A 19,352-nucleotide genomic window follows, 5' to 3' on the forward strand; every position below is an offset into this window, starting at 1 on the left:
AAGTAAGCAGCAGGAAGGAAATAATGAAGATAAAAATAAACAAACAAAAAAAATGGAAAATCAAAAGTTTTTTGAGATCTGTAAAACTGATAAACCTCTTGCCAGACTAATCAGGAAACAAAAAAAAAGAGAGAATCCACAAGTTACTAGTATCAGAGATAGGGGAGCAATGTCACTACAGATATGACAGAAATTAAAAGGATAATAAGAGAATGATAACTTTATGCCAATAAATTTAAAGACCTAGATGAAATGGACAAATTTCTTGAAAGACAAAATGATCAAAGGTCACTCAAGAAGAGACTGGTAACCTAAATAGCCTTGTATCTATTACAGAGATTGAATCTGCAGTTAAAGAGCTTCCCAGACAGCAAACTCTGGGCCTAGATGGCTTCACTGGTCAGTGCTACTAAACATTACAAAATAAATAATACCAAGAGTCTATGTGGAATAGACTCTTCCAGAACACTGAAGAGAAGAATGATTACCACAACTCTTTCCTTGAGGCTATTACCCTGATGTCAAAGCCAGACAGACATTACAAGAAAAGGAAATTACAGACTAATATGCCTTTTTTTTGACATAGATACTTATTTATTTGCATAAAGTTTCCACACATGCCATTTAAAAACTCCAGTGGTTTTTTAAAAAATAAGCCCTTAACAGCTCTAAGACACATGCCTCATAAATATAGCTACCATGATTCTCAATAAAATTTTAGTTAGATGAACCTAAGAATATATAAGAAGGATAATACATCAAGACCAAGCGGGGTTTATCTTAGGAATGTGAGGATGGTATAACATTTGAAAATAAATCAGTATAATTCACTATATTAACAAACTCAAAAAGAAAACCCATTTGATCACCTCAGTAGTTGCAGGAAAAGCATTAACAAAAATCTAACTCTGCTTCTGATAAAAACTCTCAACTTGATAAAGTGCGTCCATGGAAAACCTAGTCAACATCATACTTTATGGTGATTGACTGAATGCTTTTTTTCAAGGAGCGGATCAGAAGCAAGTCAAGGATATCTGTTCTCACCACTTCTATTCAACATTGTACTGGCAATTCTAGCCAGTGCAATAAGGCAAGAAAAATAAATAAGAGGCATTCATATCAAAAAGGAAGAATTAAAACTTTTCATTTGTAGAAGAAAGGATTGTCTATGTAGAAGATCCATTGGCATCTACAATAAAGCTACTAGAATAAGTGAGTTTAACAAGATCACAGGACACCAGATCAGTATGCACAAATGTGATTGTATATACTGGTCAGTATGCATAAATGAATTGCATTTCTATACACTAATCAATGTACACCAATGAACTGCATTTCTATACACTAGCAACAAGCAATTAGAAATGGAAATCTAAAAAGCAATACTATTTATAATAGCATAAATTCTTGGAGATATATCTGACATTAGGTGTGTAACATATATACCCTGAAAACTATAGAATACTGGTGAGGGAAATTGAGGAAGACTTAAATAAATGGAGATATATACTCTGTGCATGTGTCAAAAGACTCAATATTAATATGTCAGATTTCTTCAAAATGGTCTATAGATTCAGCACAATTCCAACTAAATCTTATCAGGTTTTCATGTAGAAAATGACAAGCTAATCCTAATATACATATGAAATATAAAGGACCTAGAATAACTGAAACAACATTGAAAGAGAAGAGCAAAGTTGACGGACTAATGGCACTTGATTTCAAGACTTATTACAACTCTGCAGTTATCAAGAAATTGTGGTATTGCCATAAGTGCACTAACAGATCAAAGGTACAGAATAAAAGGTCCAGAAATATACCACACATATATGGGCAACTGATCTTTAACAAAAGTGTGAAGGCAATTCAGCAAATACAAAATAGTCTTACCTAACAAATGGTGCCAGACACGTGATGCCTCATAACATGTACAAAAATTAACTCAACCTGGATCATACACCTACATGCAAAACCGAAAATGAAAACACTTCTACAGCATAGACGGACATCTTCAAGAACTTGGATAAAACAAAGATTCTTAGATATGATACCAAAAGCATGACCCATAAAAGAAAATGTGATGAATCAGACTTCATCAACATGTAAAATTTTTACTCTTCAAAAGACACTATTAAGAGAATGAAGAGACAAGCCACATACTGGGATAAAATATTTCTAAATCATATATCTGATTAAGGATTTGTGTCCAGAACCTATAAAGAGCTCTCAAAACTCAATAATAAAAATAAACAGCCCAGTTTTTAAAAATGGGCGGAAGATTTGAATAGACACTTCAAAGAAAATATACCGATAGCAAATAAGCACATGAGAAAAAGGTTAAGATCATTAGTCATTAGACAAATGCTCATTAAAACCACAATAAGATGCTACTGCACACCTATTAGAATAGTGAAGAGCTTTAAAAGACAAACCACACCAAGTTTTGGTGAAGACGTGGAGCAACTGAAACTTTCACACTCTGATAATGGAAATTTAAAGTGGTACAATCACTATGGAATCAGTTGGGCAGCGTCTTTAAAAGTTAAGCCTATCCCTACAGTATAATCCAATCATTCCATTCATAGATATTTACCCTACATAAATAAGGACATTTGGCCATACAAATACTATATATACTAGAAGGTGCCTAGCAGCTTTATTTATGATAGCCCAAATTGAAAAAAAAAAAAAGAAAAAAAAAAAACAAAAGTATATCAGCAGGTGAATAAAGTGTAGTATGTTTATACAATGGAATACTATTTATCAGTAAATGGACTGAACTATTGACATATACAACAACATGGATGATTCTCAAGATAATTAAGCTGAGTGAAAGAACTCAGATAAAAAATAGTGTGTACTGTGTGGTTTCATTTTTTAAAATTATAGGAAATGCAAACTGTTCTGCATGGAAAGAAAATCGATCAGTGGTTCCTGGAGATGGGATGGTAGGCGGGAAAGAAAGATTACAAGAGGGTGTGAGGAAACTTTGTCTTGGTTGTCATGACAGTTACATGGGTGTACACACATATGTCAAAACTAGTCAGATTATACAATTTAAATTGTACAGTTGTTTATCTTCAGTTTTACTTTAGTAAGACTGTTTTTTAAATTACCCCTTCTTTGCACCTGTTGGGTATATAGGACACAGCCATCAGAGTGCGAAAATGAACAGATAGGACATCTCACAACTGGCTCTGTGAAGCCAGTATTATCCTGATACCCCAACCAGAAAAAGACACCACGAGAAGGAAACCAACCGACAAATAAGCCTTGTGAATGCAGACACAAAAATCCTTAATAAAATATTAGAAAGCCAAATTCAGCAATATGCCTAAAGGATTCTTCAACACCATGACAAAGTAAGATTTATCCTAGAAATGCAAAGCTGGTTCAATGTTTGGAAATCAATCAATGTAATACACCATATTAATAAAATAAAGGACAAACATTATACAGTCATCTTAATAGATGCAGAAAAAGCATTGGACAAAATTCAACACCCTTTGATGATAAAAACGGCAACAATTACACAACCTAGGGACGGAAGGGAACATCCTCAACCTGATAAAAAATATCTATGAAAATCCCACAGGCATCATCATAGTTAACAGTAGAAGACTGAACACTTCCCTCAAGATCAGGAACAAGCCAAGGAGGTCCATGGTTACCACTTCTATTCAATATTGTACTGAAATAGATTTGAAAGGAAGAAGTAACACTATCTGTTCACAAATGACATGATCTTGTATATGGAAAATAGTAAAAGATCCATAGAACAAAATTATTAGAACTAATAAACCAAAGTTGCAGTATACAAGATCAATATACAAAAATACCATTTGTATATATAACATAAAAACATCAATCATATTTCTATATACTAACAATGAACAATTCAAAAATTAAATTTAAAAACATTTCCATTTATAATAGCACCAAAGAGAATAAAATAGGAATAAATCTAATAAAAGAAGGGCAGGAAGCTGGGCATGGTGGTATGTGCCTATAGCCCCAGCTACTGAGGAGGCTAAAATGGGAGAATCTCTTGAACCCAGGAGTTCAAGTCCAGCCTAGGCAACATCTCAAGGCCCTATCTTAAAAAAAAAAAAAGTGCAAGACATGTTCACCGAGAAATTCAAAATGTTGATGAAATTAAAATAAATAAATAAATAAATGGAAAGACATCCCATATTCATGGATCAGAAGACTTAGCGTGGTTAAGATAGCTGTACTTACTACAAACAAAGCTAAAGATGAAATATAATCCCTATCAAAATCCAAGCTGAGTTTTTAACAAAATCTGATAAATTGATCCTAAAATTCATATGGAAATGCAAATGGCCCAGAATAACCAAAATTTTGATCTTTAAACAAGATCAAAGTTGGACAATTCACACTTCCCAATTAAAAAACTTATTACAAAACTATACTAATGAAAACAGAAATAAACCCTTACATTTATGTCCTTTGATTTTTAACAAGAGTGCTAGGACAATTGAATGGGAGAAGAATTTTTTTCAAATAAACAGTGCTAAGACAATCACACAATCACATATCCACATACCAAAGAAGTAAGTTGGACCCCTGCTTCATACCACAGGCAAAAATTAACAAAAATGAATTATAGACCAAAATGTGAAGGCTAAAACTGTACACATCCTAGGAGAAAACAAAAAACAAATCTTTATAACCTTGTATTAGGCAATAGTTCCTTAAATGTGACCCCAAAAGCACAAGCAAAAAAAGAAAAACAGATTGGACTTCCTCAAAATCAAAAACTTCTGTGCTTCAGAAGGTACCATCAAGACAGTGGAAAAACCCACAGCATGGAAGAAAATATTTACAAGCCATACACAAGGAATGTGTATTTCTAATATATAAAGAACCCTTACAACTCAAGAATAAAAAGACAATCCAAATTTAAAATGGACCAAGTATTCAAGTAGACATTTTTTCCAAAGGAGATACACAAATATCCAACAAGCATTTTTAAGACAAATCAGAACCACCAAGAGAATCACCAGTAGCTCAATAAAGCTATTATCTTTGAAAACTGAACAGAATTTAGATTACATGGAACCCTTCTGAAGCCTGACCCCTCAGCCTACCTGCATCAGCACCGGTCTTGCATTGCATCCTTCCAGCCCTTTTGGGAGCAAGATGACGTATTATCCTATTTTACAGATGGGGAAACTGAGGCTCAGTAGAGGGAAGTGGCTTGCTACTGGTCTTATAATATTAGGCTAGGAGATTCTAACTACTTATGGCTTTCTGCTCATGAGCTTGAAGGCCAAGCCCCAAGAATGTGCAATAATGGCAGGCTCCTCTGTCCCCAGGGGCCCCCAGCTCTCCCTGCTTGGCACAGGCCCCAGCATTCCCCCCTTGCTGATTGCTCTCCTAACCTCTTGCAAGATTGCGAGCAGGAGTCAGGAGAGGAGGCCGAAGGTCCCTTGAATTGTTTACCCCGGGTCTGAATCTAGCACAGTCCACGACATGCTGTCTGTGTGACTTTCAGCAAGTTCCTGCCCTCTCTGAGCCTCAGTTTCCTCATCTGTGAACAGGGGACATGGTGTGTCCCTGGGATCATGCAGGTGTGGTGGTACCGGCAAAACATCTGGCACGTAGCAGGCCTTCAGTGAATGAGGTTATTTTTAGGGGATCGTTCCTTAACAGAGCATTTCCGACCCGTGGGAGGTGGCTGTGGGCCCTTATATTCTGTCCCTTGAAGACTTGGGACAGGAGCTCCCCAGTGTTGCAGAGCCTCCCCTGTGGAATCCTGATCCAGGCTCTGCTCTCTCATCTGATGGAGAGCACAGGCTCCCCTCGGAGCCCGGGAGGACTGGCATCTAATTTGTGACCTGTCCACACTCACTTGATCACCCTGGACAGGCCGGGAGGGAAAAGGCAGGCCCTGAGGACCTGGGTGACTGGCAGGACATGCTGGCTATGACCTCACTCACTCCATTGCTTCCTGTTCTCCCCGCAGGGCGACTCTGGCGAGATGGGCTTCCCAGGAATGGCAGGTCTCTTCGGACCCAAGGTATGGACTCCCACTGCTCACCGTTCCTCTGGGGTCCCATCCATTCACTCCATTTGTTCATTTATTCATTCAGCAAATAGTCATGGGGCACTTAAAACATTGGCTGGAATACCCAATCTGGAACACCCAGAATCAGGGATGAACACCCTCATCCCCTGGTACCTACTCCAGCAGACCTAGGTTCCAAGCTCAGCTACACAATTACCTCCTCTGTGCCTTGGGCAAGTCATTTAGTCTCTTTAAGCCTTGGTTTCCTCATCTGTAAAATGGGAGCAATGATAGTAGAAATCTGTTGCAAAAATAAAGATCAGAGGCGACGCCACACAGTACTGAGCCAGCCTGCTGCTGGCACCTGCTGAATAATTACTGTGGGTGTTTCTTACCCCTTCTGGGGCCTCTCAGGTAAGGCCTCTCTTGACAGGGAAGGTGGAGGTTGGCAGACTCCAGGGGCAAGGGAGCTGCAGGGGCCCTTTACCCAGCAGCTGGCAAGTACAGATGGCCCTTTCTCTGCCTCCCACAGGGTCCCCCTGGAGACATCGGCTTCAAAGGCATCCAGGGCCCTCGGGGGCCGCCTGGCTTGATGGTGAGTCCCCTGCCTGCTGTTGCAGCAGGGATGGTCATTCTAGGCTCAAAGTTGGCCGGCTATCAGCTGGCTGGGCACCTGTCTTCATCCTCCTCTTGCTCCTTGACTCTTGAGCCCTCTCTGCCCACAGGCTTGGTTCCCCCCTTCACACCACTCCTGCCGTTCCTGCCAGCTCAGCTGCCATCCTTCCCTCCTTCCACGCTTCCTCCCCTCGCCCCACTCTTGAAGCCCACCCCTAGGCACACAGGAGGGGCTCAGGAGATGCATGGCCTGGGCCTGCCTCAGACGATCTCCCTTCCACTCCCTTGGACCCCAGACCCTGGGACAAGGACACACGAACCTTTCTCTCTCCTTTAGGGAAAGGAAGGCATCATTGGGCCCCTCGGAATCCTGGGACCTTCGGGACTCCCGGTATGTGTGGGGGCTGGGCAGGAAGGATCCTGGGTCCCCTTGCCTTCCTAGCTCCAGATTGTCTCTCTGTGACTCAGTGCCAGTCTAAGCCTCAGTTTCCCCATCTGGAAATGGGGATTCCCCTCTGGGCCCTGCCTCACTGGACCATGATTTGTTGCAGGGTCCGAAGGGTGACAAAGGCAGCCGTGGGGACTGGGTAAGTGGATGGGCTGGGGCTGAGGGGCGCAACGCTGCGGGGGAGGGGGGAGGAGTGGGCTCACAGGGTGGGGCCAGGGCTTAGCCAGGTTCCCTAACTCTCTCCCCTGCTTCTGTCTCCCTCCAGGGATTGCAAGGTCCGAGGGTGAGTGGGCTGGGTGTGAGGGCTATGGGGCGGGGTGTGGGGTGAGCACCCTGGGTTCGCCCGGTGGCACATGGTCTCCCTGTGGACCTCCGTCATCCGTCAGTGCCAGAGGAACCATTGTCCCTGAGTCTCAGGTCTGCCTGAGGAGGGACTGGGATGGGGAGAGATGAAGACCCTGTGGACCAGAGCTCACTCTTCTTCTCCTGTTCCCCCAGGGTCCTCCCGGCCCCAGAGGGCGGCCCGGCCCCCCGGTAGGTAATGGTGCTGGGTGCATCTGGGACTCCTGGGGGCAGGAGAGGGGTTCCTTTGAAGGAGACCCAAGGCTTCACCGGCAGACTAAGCCTTGACCCTGAACCTCACAGGGCTCACATGCTTCTTGTAGCCCACAGACTCCTAGGAGAGTATAGGACAGCTCTGAACATTCACCTTTGCCAACATGGGGTAACACCTAGGGGCCAGGCCTCCAGAAAAGTATAGACCAGCCCAGTGGGGCCTGCCAGGCCTCCGGGAGAGCAGAGGGTAGCTTGGTGGGTCCTCCATGCTTTAATGGCCTCCCCGGTCTCCTGATACCCTCCCAGATTCCAGCACACTGTCCCCAGCATTTAACTGACCTGCTGTCTTCTTTTACAGGGTCCTCCAGGGCGTTCTATCCAATTTGTAAGTTGGAAACATTCTCTTCTGCCTACCTGGGGTAAGGCCTAAAGGGTTCAGGGGAAGAGGCTGCTGGCCCTCTCTGGCCCCAGTGCCTAGAGCCTTAAGCTGGGCCTAAGGATGCCCATGTCCTTTTGTTACTTCACACTGGAGACTTGGACCTGGAAGCAACAGAAAGAGCCCTGGGCCAGGAGGCAGGAAACCTAAGTTTTTGATGTGCCCCTGACTGTGAATTCAGGAAGATGCTCTGGTCACTGGGGTCATGGTCCTATCTGTATACTCTACACACATGGGCTGACTGCAAGAGTCCTTACATCTCAGATTCTGAATCCAAAGAGAGTTGGGGCCGGGCATGGTGACTCATGCCTGTAATCCCAGCACTTTGGGAGGCCAAGGTGGGCGGATCACCTGAGGTCAGTAGCTTGAGACCAGCCTGGCCAACATGGCAAAACCCCATCTCTACTAAAAATACGAAATTAGCCAGGTGTGGTAGGTGGCACCTGTAATCCTAGCTACAGGGAAGACTTAGGCAGCAGAATCACTTGAACCCAGGAGGTGGAGGCTGCAGTGAGCCGAGATCACACCATTGCACTCCAGCCTGGGCAACAGAGCAAGATTGTCTCAAAAAGAAAAAATAAAGAGAGTCGGGCCAGGGGGCAGACTGGGGCCCCTGCGTTCCTCCCTGGTGGCCGCTGTGGTCCTGTCCGAGAGCATGACTCCTCCCAAGCCCTGTGACGAGTCCAGCCCCATTTTACTATTGCACGGTGGCTGGACGACTGTTGCCATCAGGACCCCACAGCATCCCAGGGTATAGCCTTGAGGAGAGACTGAATGCAGCAGGAGCCCTTGGGCCAGGCGTCACGGAACCTCTGTTCTCCTGTCTGCTCTCACTGCCCCTCCCTCAAAGACACCATCTGCACCATCCTCAAAGACAGAGTGACAGCCCTGGCCTCTCCTCTGCAGCCTTCCCTTGTCCTTCTCATCAGTAAGAAAGAAAGGTAAAGAAAATAAAAAGATCCAGGAAACACAGAAAATTAGAGGGTTTTGGATTTTTGGAGTAATCACTGATACTGATTGAGTACTTGTCCAGTGCTAAGGTGCTCTCCTTTTTTTTTTTTTTTTGAGACGCAGTCTTGCTCTGTCGCCCAGGCTGGAGTGCAGTGGTACAATCTTACCTCACTGCAACCTCCTCCTCCCAGGTTCAAGCGATTCTCCTGCCTTAGCCTCCCCAGTAGTTGGTATTATAGCCATGCACCACCACGCCCAGATAATTTTTGTATTTTAGTAGAGAAGGGCTTTCACCGTGATGGCCAGGCTGGTCTTGAACTCCTGACCTCAAGCGATCCTCCCGCCTCGGCTTCCCAAAGTGCTGGGATTACAGGTGTGAGCCACTGCACCTGGGCTACGGGTGCTTTTCATGAGTTCCTTTCGGCAGTTCTTGTGAGAGAGTTGTATTATCAGGTCCATTTTCAAGATGAAAAAACTGAAGAAAGGAGTTAAGCAGCTTTCCCCAGATGATGCAGTTAGCAAGTGGCAGGTCTGGGGCTTGACCCTGAGGAGCAGCCCTAGAGTCCGGGCTCCAGACCCCAGGCCTGGGCTGTTGCTATTTCATGGCAAGACCACAGCCATGCCTCTGCCAAGCCCGGTGCTAGGGTTGGGGGTAGAAAGTTATGTTAGACCATTATAGTGCAAGTCAAACGAGAAACAAGGAGACTGAAGGCATAGAGAAAGGGGGCCTCCCTCTTCTTAGCCTGGAGTCGGAAGCCTCCAGAAAGGCTTCCCATCACAACTGACATCTATAGGATGAGTCTAGGGCAGGTTTTCTGAGACACAGTGCAGTTGACATTTGCATAACTCTTTGTGGTGAGTGACAGTCCCAGAGGATGTTTAGCAGAATTCCTGGTCTCTAACCATGAGATGAAAGTAGTTACCCCTCCCCGAGCTTGAACAACCAAACTGTCTCCAGATATGGCCAAATATCCCCTGGGGGTCGTTGCCACCGCTGCTTGGGAACCACTGGTGTAGAAGATAGCCAGATGGTGCATTGGAGGGAGGGACAAGGTCCCCAGGTGATGAGAACAGCGTGCACAAAGGCCCCACGGCCAGACAGAGCGTGGCCTTTAGGAACTTGGAAGTACTATCTGGAGCCAGAGCACATATGGGGGAGAGGAAAGAGACATGACTCAAGATCACAGGGTTCAGACTGGGTCTCATAACCATGTTGAGGGGTTTGAACTTAATCCTGAGGGCAACAGGGAGCTGTCAGAGGACCTGGGGAAAGGGAAAGGCAGGGTCGCTGTGACTGTCTGCAAAGGGAGGAAGGACAGAGAGTTCCGCAGAGGGCAAATGACTTGGCCAAGGTCCTGCCAGGGAATATGGCCCCGGGGCTCCCACTTGAGGAGTATGGAGAACCCTGGGGGGACGGGATGCATACCTGTCTTTTCCCTGCACAGCAACACGATGACCTTGGGGCAGCTTTCCAGACGTGGATGGACACCAACGGAGGACTCAGACCAGAGGTAGGAGCTCTCCCCACGTGGGGTCCCTTCCTGGAAGAAACACAAATAAATATAATGGCCCACGTGTGGTCACTGCCCTCTGTGTGGCCTGCATGGAGCATTTCAGAGTTCTGGTCTTGGTGGCATCTTGCATCCACAAACGGGGGTTGGTACGGAGGCTCAGAATGGGCAGTGAGTCCAAGGTCCCATGGCTGGAAACAGGCCCGGAGCCCTTGAGCTTTCTCCGGAGGCCTCTCAGCGTCTCTGAGCTCTTGCTGGCTGGGGTCAGGGCGAGAAGCTTGCGTGAGCCCAGTGCCCACAGCAGCTTCCCAGAAATCACCCCCACATTTCTCCAGGAGCAAGAAGCTCATGGTTAGCCCACGGGGCTCTGCTAAGACCCTGGCCTGTGGTCGACTCAGCTCCAAGACTCCAGGCTGAGAAGGGACCCCCACGTTCTCTAGTCCAGCGTCTGTCGGGAGCCCTCTTTGCAGCCTGGCCTCCTTTGCATGACGAGGAACTCACTGCTCCCAGCTCAGATCTCCTACCAACATTTCTGTTTGTTCCCTGTGCTGGATGCTGAGACAGATAGTGCGCAGTCACAGCCTTGGCTTTCTCAGGACTCACAGTCTAGAGTTGGGGGAGAGCATGGATGAGCCTTTTACCGTCTGCCTGGGGAGGTCAGTGGAAAGAGAGAGGGACGCCCAGGATGCAGTGCGGCTGGAGAAGGGAAGCGTTTCCTTCCGCCTCTAGAGGCCAGTGATGCTGCATCCCAGGAGAGCACTGACCGGGAACATCCTTAACATTATTAAGGAAAGCGGCTCGGTGTATCAAGCACCTCCTCCCCACTCTGCAATGGCAGTGGAGTCGAGGTTTATTTCTTGTGCACATGAAAGTTAATTGGCTTGTTGATGAGAGACCTTGGCTACCTGCCAGGGGCTCTGCCCTCTTCCTCTCCTACACATGGCCCTCAACGTCACTCCGCACCAGGAGGAGGCACCACAGGGGGAAGAGAGTGTAGAGAATTGTGCAGGAGGGTCTCTGGGCCAGGCCTCTGCTGGGTTGGCAACGCTCCACTTCCATCCCATTGGCTAAAGCACAAAAGAGGCTGGGAATGTAGTCTGTCCAGGCAGAAGAAATGGATCGGGTGAGCGGCTGCCGGTCTCTGACACATGTACATGTACGCACACACATGCGCACACGCATGCACGCACTCACACGCACGCGCATGCATGCACAGACGTGACCTCTTCCACTCCCAGAGGAAGGAGGGTTTCTTTAGCTCTGATTTGTAACTCTGGAAGCTGAGGCTTAAGGGGTGTGCAGGAGGAGTCTGGTCAGGGTGACCCTGAATGTCCCACTCTTTAGCACTCTGTGGTCCCCTCCTGCCCCCTAGTGGAGATCTGCTCCTTCTCTGACCTCAAGTCTCCTCCCCGCACTGGTGCCTGCTGGCCCCAGTTCCGTCTCCTGGTGCCTCACAGAGGCCTATGGGAGCCCAGTGGGGGCTGGGTGCCCCCCAAGTCATCTCCTCCCTGCACCTCCGCTTCCTTCAGACTCTTTGCAGATAGAGATGGGGGGCCGCTGCCGAGTGTCCCAGGCACCCTCACCTGCCTTATTCACAGGGTTCTGCCTGTCCCATATCAGAGAACATGGTCTGACCCTGAGCTCTTTTCAAGCCTCTGGGCCATCATGACAGCCCTTCCTCCTGCACCTTGTCCCTGGCCCCAGTTTTCTCATCTGCAAAATAGAGAGAAACCCAACCCCTGCTCCAGCCATGACCCGTGGATCCGAGATATCTCCTAGGTCATGAGAACCTGGGGCTGTGGAGGCTTGGACCCCAGGCTGGACCAGGATCCTCAGGTCCCAATGGCCACCCTCTCCTCGTGACAGGGTTATAGCTATCCGGACCGGCTGGTGCTGGACCAGGGAGGAGAGATCTTTAAAACCTTACACTACCTCAGCAACCTCATCCAGAGCATTAAGACGCCCCTGGGCACCAAAGAGAACCCCGCCCGGGTCTGCAGGGACCTCATGGACTGTGAGCAGAAGATGGTGGACGGTGAGAAGGCTTCCTGCCCAGGGTGGGGGCGCTGGGCATCCGTGAGCTGGGGCAGGGGGAATATTGATTTTTGGCTCGTTTTGGCTGAGTTTTTGTCCTTAGCAAGACAGATACCTGGGCAGTCATTTATTCACTCAACAATCACTGAGTCTCACAGTATATCAAACCTTGTGCTTCCTGGGGTGTGGGGAATGCAGAGGAGAGGTCCCACCCTTCCAGAGCCCCTGGATCGACATGCTGGGGGCAACGATTTCAGTGCAAAGAGGCAAGAGCTTTGGCAGAAAAAAAGCCCCTGAGGCTGCAGGAGTCCCTGCCCCCGGCGGTCCATCATGTCACAGGTTCCTGGGTGAGCCAGAATTTTCCCCCTTTCTGAGAGTGAGGACTCTACCCTCTCATCTGTGAGATGATGTGGTGATGTGAAGGATGAGCTGTGGAGGCAGACAGACCTGAGTTCCAATGTCAGCCCTGCCTCAAAGTTGCTATGTGAGCTGGGGCAAGCCATGGCCCTATCCCGAGCCGCCCTTACCTCCTCTGCACAGGTAGCTGGGACCTGATGGCTGGTTGTCCACTCTTTTTTTTTTAGACAGAGTCTCGCTCTGTCGCCAGGCTGGAGTGCAGTGCCGCAGTCTCAGCTCACTGCAACCTCTGCCTCCTGGGTTCAAGCAATTCTCCTGCCTCAGCCTCCGGAGTAGCTGGGATTACAGATGCAGGCCAACATGCCCAGATAATTTCTGTATATTTAGTAAAGAAGGGGCTTCGTATTGGCCAGGATGGTCTTGATTTCTTGACCTTGTGATCTGCCTGCCTCGGCCTCCCAAAGTGCTGGGATTACAGGCGTGTGCCACCGTGCCTTGCTGGTTGTCCCACTCTTGAGCCGCAAAGGCTTTGGCTTCCTGAAAATCCCAGTGGGGAAACCAGATGTGAGCAGCAGTGCTGGCTGATGGGGTGGGAGCCCTGACTCCCACCCTCCCCTGGCAGACCCTAGGAGGAGTCCTAGGCCTTGAAGAATCCATTCAACTAGGTGATTCCCCAATCCCATGTGCAAGTGGCCCAGCCTCTCTCAACATCAATTGTCTCCTCTGTGAAATGGACACATCCCAGTAGCAACACAGGGAAGTACATAGCCATGTGGCCCCTGCTCTAGGGGCTCTACCAGCTGTGAGCTCTGCCCAGAAGGTGTCCTCCCATCTCTTGGCTCATAAAATCCCTCTTCTGCCTACCTACCCTGACTTCATGCTCACCTGGGGCTCAGCAGGTCACAAGATACAGGGTCTATCTTGGGCTCTTCCCCAAATACATACATCACCTCCTCCCACGCTGCCCGCAGGTACCTACTGGGTGGATCCAAACCTTGGCTGCTCGTCCGACACCATCGAAGTCTCCTGCAACTTTACGCACGGTGGACAGACGTGTCTCAAGCCCATCACGGCCTCCAAGGTACCCATCAGCTCCCACACTGCCCCCAGGCTGACCCTCTTTATCCCCAGCTTGCCCTGGCCCACAACCAACCCAGCTTCTGTTCTGAGCTGTGCCTGTCTGACTTCGTGGCCTTGAGAAAGTCACCTCCTCCTTCCAAGACTGTTTCCTTATCTATAAATTGGGAGTGAGTTGAACTAATGTGTGGTTTCCAGACCCTTTTGAGTTGTGTGATGCTGATGATTCTTCCTTCACATAGAATCTTCTGCCTAATGTCTAAAGCAGAGCAGTTGGCCAGGCTGGCCTGGCTTGGGAAACCATGACTCATCAGCATGAAATAAAAGGGGAAAGGAGTATGATGCTCATCTGAAGCATGTTGCATGACTTCTGTATGCAAATACTTAAGTTAGGTTCAATGCCTGAGCATTTTAGATGGTACAGGGCCACTCAACAACGAACCAAGGCAGGTGGCAGCAGTGGAACGTGGCAGGGATCCTCAGTGGATTGTGGGTCTGTAGTTCCGTTAGGCCTTCTGAATTTGGGGGCAGTTTATTCCACAGCAAGAAGCTGCCCTGTCTGCCGGGGAGGGGAACCGTCCCATTTTATCCCCACACCCCCTGGGGAGGCTCTGGGAGATGCCCTGTGCTGACCGGGTCAGACTGGCAATTTGAGGATCTCTAGGTGAGGCAGCCAGCCAGTCGCCAGGTCTTTGGTGGGTCCTATCATGTGCCAGGCCCTGAGCCAGGACAGGGAGGTCAGAATCACGACTGCCCCTGCAGCCAGAGCTCCAGGGACTCCAGCTACAATCCAGCAGGGACTTGGTGACATCCACAGGCTCTCTTCCTTGGTGACTCAAACGTTTGGGGGTCATGCAGCAAACCTGCCTGGCAGATGGGTGAGGCCGGAGTTGGTGCCTGGAATGGTGGCATGAGTGCCCAACTGGGTCACCTTCCCCATCAGAAACAATGGCAGGGCGAGGCTGTGCTCTGTGTGGGAAAGCGCCAGAGCCACCAATCCTGTCCCATCGTTTGTTCTTGGGTCTGCCATTTCCAGCAGCACCCCACCCCACCTCCCAGGGATCTTGGACTTAGGAAGGGTCTAGAAATCTCCTCTCATTTCCTCTACACTCCATGAGCCTCTCAACCTTGGGCAAAACCCTCTTCCTCGCTGGGCCCCTGGATCCTAGCTCAGCCCCGAAGACCACCCATACTGTGGGAGAATGGATTGGATGACATTGGGACCCTCAAAGCTCTGGCTCTGAGTTAGGCAGGACTTCTCTGCTTACACAGCCAAGAACCTGTGAGACCAGCTCACACAGGCCTCAGTTTCCCTGTCTATCAAGTGGGCACACGTCTGGGAACATTGCCAGGAAAGGGCCCGTCCCTGTTCCCTCCATAGAGAGGCAGGAAATGCTCAGGCGAGGGTGCCGCACAGCCTGAGCTGACTCACTGCTGTGGCTTCCCCACAGGTCGAGTTTGCCATCAGCCGGGTCCAGATGAATTTCCTGCACCTGCTAAGCTCCGAGGTGACCCAGCACATCACCATCCACTGCCTTAACATGACCGTGTGGCAGGAGGGCACTGGGCAGACCCCAGCCAAGCAGGCTGTGCGCTTCCGGGCCTGGAACGGACAGATTTTTGAGGCTGGGGGTCAGTTCCGGCCCGAGGTGTCCATGGATGGCTGCAAGGTAACTCTCAGAGCACCTCCTAGGCTGTGTCCCTTCATATGGGGACAACTGGAAAAAACTGTTTGGAAAAATGTGTTTCTAAGATTATATCTAACATTTTTATACCATAATATATTAATGTGACATAATATATTAATATACCATAATTTTATCTTTGTGTAATATTATTAGAACAGTTTTCTAAAATTGTTTATACTCACTTTCCTTTCTGGGAAGCCCCGACGAGAGGTCTGGGCTGGTAAAAATTCTTCAGGCTAGTAGATGCTATACTTGCTTGTGAGGCCCTTTCAAAGAAGAGATATTTCCTCTCCCTGCTCCCACCCGAGTCAGGCTAGTTTCTTCCCATTCTATTTTTTGGTCATTTTCAAATGCCCTGAATGGGATAGGTTGTCAGGGGAGGGGAAGACAGAAAGCTGAGAAAAGGCAACAGTCAGTTTCGTAAGATGAAACAAAACTGATAATACTACACAGTATTCGTGAGGGCGTGGGGAAACCAACAATCTCGCATGAAGCTATTGGAAAAAATAAGTTGGTAGAGGTTTTCTGGATAGCAGCTCTCATATGTATCCGAAACCTTAGAAATGTACTGATTTTTGGGGGGAGCTAAGCTATGAGGACAGAAAGGCATAAGAATGGCATGATGGACTTTGGGGACTTGGGGAGAGGGTGGGAGGGGGTGAGGGATAAAAGACTATTGGGTTCAGTGTACACTGCTCAGGTGACGGGTGCATCAGAATCTCAGAAATCACCACTAAATAACTTATTCATGTAACCAATCACCACCTTTCCCCAAAAACTTACTGAAAAAATAAATAATATATATTATATATATATATATGATATATGTGTGTATATATATATACACACATATACACACACACATAAGAGATGTACTTGTTTTTTGATCTAGCAATTCTAGAACAATACTTCTAGAATTCGTTCCAGGGAAATAAGAACGTGAACATAGGTTTAGTTACAGTGATGTTCATGACAGCATTACTTATAAGAATAAAAAAAGTGGAAGCAATCTAAATGTGCCACATAGGTCATTGCTACAGTGAAATACGGTCTGGCCATTGAAAATGGTGAGGAAAGATGGAAGAGAAAATGCTCATCACATATGATGAGAACCACGATGGATGTACATGCGCACTTTCCCTTGCGCCCTCAGGTCCAAGATGGCCGCTGGCATCAGACGCTCTTCACCTTCCGGACCCAAGACCCCCAACAGTTGCCCATTGTCAGTGTGGACAACCTCCCTCCTGCCTCATCAGGGAAGCAGTACCGCCTGGAAGTTGGACCTGCGTGCTTCCTCTGACCTCTGACCTCTTGGCCCCTCTAGGCCTCGTGGAGGAGGAAGAGGAAGAGGCAAGGGGCGGGTGCCGAGGAGCAGATGGCTCCAGGAGAGGCAGCTCCCCTGCCCAAGTGTCCTTGGGCAGACCCCAGCTGTTGTCTGCCCAGTAGAAGTGGGTGGGGGTAGGAGGGGATAGTGTGTCCTTGGGAACAGTGGATCCCAGCTTAGCCCCAAAGACCAACCAAAGAGCCAGCCAGAGCAAGCTGGACCTGCAACCCGCCTGAGCCCCATGGCCTGTCTCTCAGCTCTACGGCCACCCCCTTCCCTCCCCAGCTTCCTGCCCAAAGAGCCCCACATTCAAGCCAACTTGAGGGAAGGGGGCATCTCGTCAGCTGGTCCCTGCTAGGGAGCTATTGATGTGCAATATTAGAAAGGAGACATGAAAAAAGGAGAAAAGGAAAGACAGAAGTATATATATATATTATTTAAACAACCACAAAGCAGGTGCGTTACTATTTTTTTCCCCTGGGAAATTGTTGAGAGGATGGGAAGGAGCGGCCAGGCGTGGGAAGTGGCGAGATCCTCGGGCTGGGGGTGCCCACGTTTGCTACCTCCCACTGTGAAATCGCTGGTGCTCGCAGTTGTCTCTCGTAGTGTATATGATTTTTTTAAGGAAAAAGAAAAACCCTATTTAAGATTCTGAAGGTGCTACCATTATTTTGCCACAGACTTTGAAGAAACTTTTGGATGTGGGGTATCATCCACATCTCTCTCTCTCTCTCCTCCAAATGACAAAGTTTGGGGAATTTTTGAATTTTCCTAGCATCACCCTTGTGCTCATCAGGTAATCTGCTAAGGAGGAAAAAAGAAAAAAAAAAAAGAAAAGAATAAAGTTAAAAAAAAAAAAGCAAAAGCAAAAAAAAACCTACCAGAAACCAGAAGTAGAGAGATTTACCTTCTAACTTATGGACCTTGAAATGTCTGTCTTTTTAAGGCAGCAGGGAGGCCTGGGTGCGAAGCATGTTGGCTTGGCCCTTCACGGTCCTGGAGGGAGGTAAGGCTTGCCTTGGAAGGCGTGCCCTGAAGAGGTCTTGGGTGAAGCCTTGACCTTGAAGAAACCAATCACAAAAGCGGGCGTTGGGTCAGGGTTAGCCTTGGAGGTGAAGCATCAACATGGAACCATCTCAGGAAGCCGCATCACCTCTTCCAAGGCTCTCACTTCCAGGAGTCTGTCCTTGCAAGAGGCAATCATTGTTCCTGCTTTTTCATTGTCATTAAATTCTGTAGAAACCTATTATCATTAGCTCCACCTGTAAATTTGTGCCGAGGAGACAGAATAATGGTGGTGATCTCGGAGTTCGTCACCATCGTGACATTCAGCGTCCTCTGAATGGTGCTATGTCAGCAAGCAGGTCGACGCTTGAAGTGGATTTTAAGGTTATTTTAAGTATGGAGTTATTTTTATAGAAGGGGAAAATGTATGTGAAAGTCCCCATTTGTATATTTCTCTCCTAAAGTTGTGTCTCCTTGGGAATTGGGTTTGATTTTTATTATTTAATACCTCACTCTGGCCCATCCCCCATCCCCACACTTCCTGTATCCTCGCCCCTCTGCCTGTGCCTGGACGCTCCGCATGGAAGTGCATATCTGTAGCAGCTCGGGCCTCATCTCAGTGCTCAGATCCCTCCTGCCACCAGAATCCACTGGCCTCTGTCTCCTTCTTGGGTTTTCCTGCTGTCCTCGTTTACGTCTCTGTCCACATGTCAGTGTATTAAAACCCCAGTGGGTTCCGTTTCTCCTTTTCCCTTCTGGATTTTAAATAAATATTTAAAACTGAAGCAATGGAATGACGTGCCTGTGGTCCTGTGCTACTTCTCAAAGCTTGGGCACGGGGGACAGTTTCTGGCTGGGCTGGGACAGGGAACGGGAGGAGATGCTCAGAGGATGCCCTCCTTACGCTGTAATAAATACCACAAACTTGGTGGCTTCAAGCTTGTCTCTTAGAGACAAACTTTACTCAACTGCAGCACTTCGGTCTGTGCCTCTGTGGTCACACGTGTTCTCCTGAGGTGTCTCTGTGCTCTGTCTTCTCTTTATGAAGACCCCATCATATTGGATTAGAGCCCACTCTCATGACCCCACCTTAACTTGCTTTCATCTGCAGAGACCTTACTTCCAAATGAGGTCACATTCACTGGTGCCAGGGGTTAAGACTTCATATCTTTTGGGGGGACACAATTCAACTCTTAACACAGGGAAGGGGGTACAGAGAGGTTAACATGAGCAATTTGTGGTTAACTACACATAAAATTTGCCACTCATGACAGTACATTCACAATGGGACGCAACGTCACCATGATCTATTTGCATGTT

The 19,352-nt window shown here is 47.8% G+C and overlaps 1 protein-coding gene across 1 annotated transcript in view; it reads left to right on the plus strand.

Moving 5' to 3' along the window:
- Positions 1 to 18,826, plus strand: part of COL27A1 (collagen type XXVII alpha 1 chain) — a gene marked incomplete at its 5' end in the record, with an annotated part of 150,356 nt that extends 131,530 nt beyond the window's left edge. The window contains 12 exons of the mRNA XM_032239900.1: positions 5,990 to 6,043; positions 6,564 to 6,626; positions 6,984 to 7,037; positions 7,198 to 7,233; positions 7,360 to 7,377; positions 7,593 to 7,628; positions 8,008 to 8,034; positions 10,482 to 10,547; positions 12,414 to 12,582; positions 13,910 to 14,019; positions 15,467 to 15,685; positions 16,857 to 18,826. Of these exons, the coding sequence (XP_032095791.1) occupies positions 5,990 to 6,043; positions 6,564 to 6,626; positions 6,984 to 7,037; positions 7,198 to 7,233; positions 7,360 to 7,377; positions 7,593 to 7,628; positions 8,008 to 8,034; positions 10,482 to 10,547; positions 12,414 to 12,582; positions 13,910 to 14,019; positions 15,467 to 15,685; positions 16,857 to 17,003 (999 nt within the window). The remainder of the gene's footprint in view (positions 1 to 5,989; positions 6,044 to 6,563; positions 6,627 to 6,983; positions 7,038 to 7,197; positions 7,234 to 7,359; positions 7,378 to 7,592; positions 7,629 to 8,007; positions 8,035 to 10,481; positions 10,548 to 12,413; positions 12,583 to 13,909; positions 14,020 to 15,466; positions 15,686 to 16,856) is intronic.
- Between the last annotated feature and the right edge of the window lie 526 nt (positions 18,827 to 19,352).

Source organism: Sapajus apella, unplaced genomic scaffold (genome assembly GCF_009761245.1).
Source record: "Sapajus apella isolate SASKATOON/1434 unplaced genomic scaffold, GSC_monkey_1.0 scaffold46, whole genome shotgun sequence".
NCBI lineage: Eukaryota > Metazoa > Chordata > Mammalia > Primates > Cebidae > Sapajus > Sapajus apella.